General features: G+C 46.5%; 1 protein-coding gene across 1 annotated transcript in view; it reads right to left on the bottom strand.

The window, feature by feature from the left end:
* Window positions 1-454: 454 nt before the first annotated feature.
* The window catches only part of TENM3 (teneurin transmembrane protein 3), a 117,574-nt gene continuing 114,077 nt past the window's right edge, over window positions 455-3,951 (bottom strand). The window contains exon 19 of the mRNA XM_033215751.1: window positions 455-3,939. Within this exon, the coding sequence (XP_033071642.1) occupies window positions 3,184-3,939 (756 nt within the window). The 3' untranslated portion in view covers window positions 455-3,183. The remainder of the gene's footprint in view (window positions 3,940-3,951) is intronic.

Raw genomic sequence — 3,951 nt, 5'->3', positions numbered from 1 at the left:
CTGGCCTGCGGCCAGAATTGCCGAAGCATCCTCTAATCAGCCGGTCTGTATGTAGATTTCGACATCTCCAGGAGGCTGCAAGCCTATCAGGCCCAAAGTGATTCTTCTCATCAAGTGTTTTAATTAAGCACGCTTATTGCCAGGATCACAGGAATGAGGCCTGCTCTCGAGTAGTAATGGGCGGTACTTTTGTAAATTCTTCTTTACAGTTAGTGTGTTTGGCTTTGTGGGGCTGTGTTTACTGTTTTCTTAAAGTAGGCCATGGGAGGGTCCCCTGCGAAGCTCACCCTGCTGAGCCAGCAGTCTGACCAGTGGACAAAAAAGAGAAAAAGCTCCTACCAACTGGGTTGCAGACAAATCAATTCCCCAACGACTGCATCTATTTGCATCCTCCACGTTAAACACAAAAGCAATGCCGGCTAGCCCAAGATTTGAAAAAATATAAAAGCACACACACATTGGGTTGGCTTTTATTGGAATGCCTAGATGCAATCTATAGTCATCAAGTTATGGAAAATTCAGGTCACATATAAAGTTAAGAAGGCAAATGAAAAGAACAATACAAATCAGACAAAATTTACATCTCAAAATATCATGAAAGCATTTTGACTGGCTTTGCCTAAAATACTTTGAATATCAATTTCTTTTTTGTAAGCTAATTCTTTTCATTATACACTCCCCCACCCCCTCCCAACTCTTAGAAAAAGGTCTTTTGTTTACATATTCCCCAAGGTCACTATTTCTCGTAAAAGCATGTCCAGATCACAAGTCTTTTTAGAAAGAAATAGGCTCATTATACCTACTAACAAGACACTAATTGGGTTGATTTGACTTCATCTAAAATAAGCACCAGGAGATACTCCAAATCTGTTATTTATTGGTGCCCGTGTGAAGACCAGTCCATGTCAAGAAGAGGTTAAGACTATGATTTCACTTCTGTCATGTGGCACAAGCTTTTCATGGTACTACATCAGAAACATGTCTGAGAATTTAGACTCAGAGCCTATTTCACCCAAAAGTACTTACAGCATGCTAAATACAGGCCTGCAGAAGTTCCATGGAACAGAACTGCAAATACCTAAGTTAACAGTTAAAAATTAAATGGAAAACAGAATCATGTTTATGTGGTTTGAAATCTCATAGGTTTCTAAATTTGGGCTTCATAATACTTGCCAAAGGATTTCCAGAATAAAAAATATTAATGCTAATCTGTGCTTTCATTCTAATAAAATATCAGCATTCATTAGAGGATTAATTACTTCGGTATGCTCTACCAAATACACAAAGACAGTAATAGCACTGATACTGTAAATTCAGTAGCTATTTTGAAACTTTCCCAGCCAATCTGTTTAATAAACACACCTACTGTGCAATTTAGAGTATGTGATACATACAAAGCAGTTAGAAAATTATTTTCAATACATCACTTGAACCTTTATATTTACGACATGTTCACTTGCTATATTTTATCACCATTATACATAGAGGAAAACAGTGTGTACTATATAGCTCAATGAACTGAGAAATATCTTCTAAAAATATTTTTGTGGCTGAATTTAGTGCTCAGGAAAGAGATTTGTCAGAGCTGAGCTGACACGGAAGTGCAGATGGCGGCTGGGCTGGTTCCCACACGCGAGCATGCTTGTGTGCAGGAGGGCGCGGCTGCCAGTTCACTTCCAGCTGGATCTGCCACCCCCGGCTTTCCCGAGACAGAGCAGAGGCTGTCATTCAAACCAGCCCCAAGATGGTTTGGTCATGTGGGCTTAGAGGAGCTTCTGTTTCCCTTTTTTGTCCCTCTTGGTGACCAAGGGTACAAACCCAAAACTAGCAGAGTAACCCTGACCGGCTCCATCTGCTCACCCACCACTGCTCGGTTTCTGCTGTCTTTCCTAGATCTGAAGACACGTGTTTAGGATCACGACTACATTAGATCCTTTCCTCCTCCTGTTTCCCCAGCATCTGATGTGGTCTCTCCTCCATCATGAGACAGAGCTTTGGAACAGCAACAGTAAAAACCCCGGGGTTAATTATATCAACTCCCCATCCACTGGCAAGGTTGAGAGAGGGCCAGAGAACCCTTCCTCCCGTTTTTTCCAGTCTTCTCTTACATTCCACCAGCCCTAGTTGTCTACTGTGCCTCTCAGTTGACAATGCTGAGGACACTGGCTTGATGTGTGAGAGAGGGAAGAGAAAGGAGCTCTCTGATTCGCCACCCACCTAGAATTGCACGGTCCTATCCATCTAGTGATAGAAGCTTGCACATTTTTTCAACCTAATACAAAAATATTAACACTTCTGGACATTATAGGCATAAGTTGTTATATCTCTACAATATAATAATTTATACTGTACAGCTATAACAGATAACAAAAGGTGCAATCCTTTTAAAAAAGTCACACAGTTCACGTTTTTATCATTTTATTTTTAAGTATAAACTTTTTAAACACTTTACATAAATTAACTCCTCTGAGACTAATATTTGATGTACAGTAAATTGTAATTCATATAAAAATCCATAAACAACTTGTCTCACATAATTTACAAAAAAAATCAGGATTTCCTTTGCTTATCAGTGACGAGGATTCTAGTTGCCAGTTTTTTCCCCGAAGGCAAACCACGCTAGCATTGTAAAACCCATTAACAAATCCCGCCGCAGACGTCACTGCGCCAATGTCCTTCTACAAAGCTGCACAAGGAAAGCAGTTGGTTGTCTAGAAACAGTAACTTTGCCCCACATTGTAAAATGAACAGAGATAGCTATCACATCCTATGCAGACAGACTACTTCTTGTAAGCAAAGGTCGACAATTCGGGACTATTTGGAAACACTGTATGCATTGTTTTTTTTCTTTTTAAAAGTTAGTTAAATACAGTGCCTCGAAAGGAGCAGACGGCCCAGCGCAAAAGGTCGAGGCCTTTGTCCTTGATGGTTTTTTTGTTCTCTGGCTACGTTCAGTCCGACTGAGTGCAGCGCTATGCATATGTAAACATATTCGTTAAAGCCGATCACCTTTAAGGTCATTCAGAAAAAAGCGGTCCTTGTTTTCGCGGTGTGGGTATGGGTTCTAACAGCAGTCTCGTTCTCCCGGGAGGAAGGCTCTTGGGCGTTGGAGAGTCCCACTCGGGTTGTGCCACAGGACAATGTGAGCAGGGCGTGAGCGGCTCGGCGGGCGCGGCCCGGGCGTTACCTCCTGCCGATCTCGCTCTGCCGCAGGAACTGGATGTTGTTGGCACTGTCTGCCAGCTCGGGGTACTGCTCCACCGAGAGTACGTAGTACCCGTCGTAGCCCTGCACCTTGCCGGCGCTCAGCAGCTGCCGCTTCTCTCCCTCCGTCCAGAGGCGCGCGCCCTCCTCGCCGTCGCGCACGCGCTGCTGCTCGCGCGCCCAGGCCCGGGCAAGCGCGCGCTGCCGCGCCTGCTCCAGGATGCGCGCCTTCTCCTCGTCCAGGGTCATGCCGTAGCGCACGTGCAGCGCCAGCGCACCGAACTGCATCTCCACGTCTGCGAACCTGCGCGTCCTGCCGTTCACCACGGTGGTGGACTGCGACACCGTCACGTTGATGCCGTTCTCCAGCGCCTTGCGGCCGCTGGTCAGCCGCAGCGTGCCCAGGTCGCTCTCGGGCGTGGTGGTCTTGATGAAGTAGTGCGTGTCCTTGCCCTCGATGGTGAAGTGCAGGTTCTCCAGGTAGAAGGCGTTGTTGAGCACGGCCGCCACCTTGATGCAGTCCTCGTTGGCGATGTTGAGCACGTTGGTCTGCACGCGGCCCTGGCTGACGGCCAGCATGACGCCCTTGCCGATCAGCGACTTGACCGTGGCGAACCACAGCCAGGACTGCGCGCCGCCGGCCCGGCGCCGGCTCACCTGCACCTCGGCCATCTTCCCCAGCGACAGGAAGGCCTTGGCCTGCCGCGCCACTTGCTGCTGCACTCCGAAGATGGGCTGCGGGCGAAA

The sequence above is a fragment of the Trachypithecus francoisi genome, unplaced genomic scaffold (assembly GCF_009764315.1).
Source record: "Trachypithecus francoisi isolate TF-2019V2 unplaced genomic scaffold, Tfra_2.0 Lachesis_group1, whole genome shotgun sequence".
Classification (NCBI taxonomy): domain Eukaryota; kingdom Metazoa; phylum Chordata; class Mammalia; order Primates; family Cercopithecidae; genus Trachypithecus; species Trachypithecus francoisi.
Note: the sequence above shows the minus strand (reverse complement) of the source record. Positions and strands in the feature narration are given on the sequence as shown.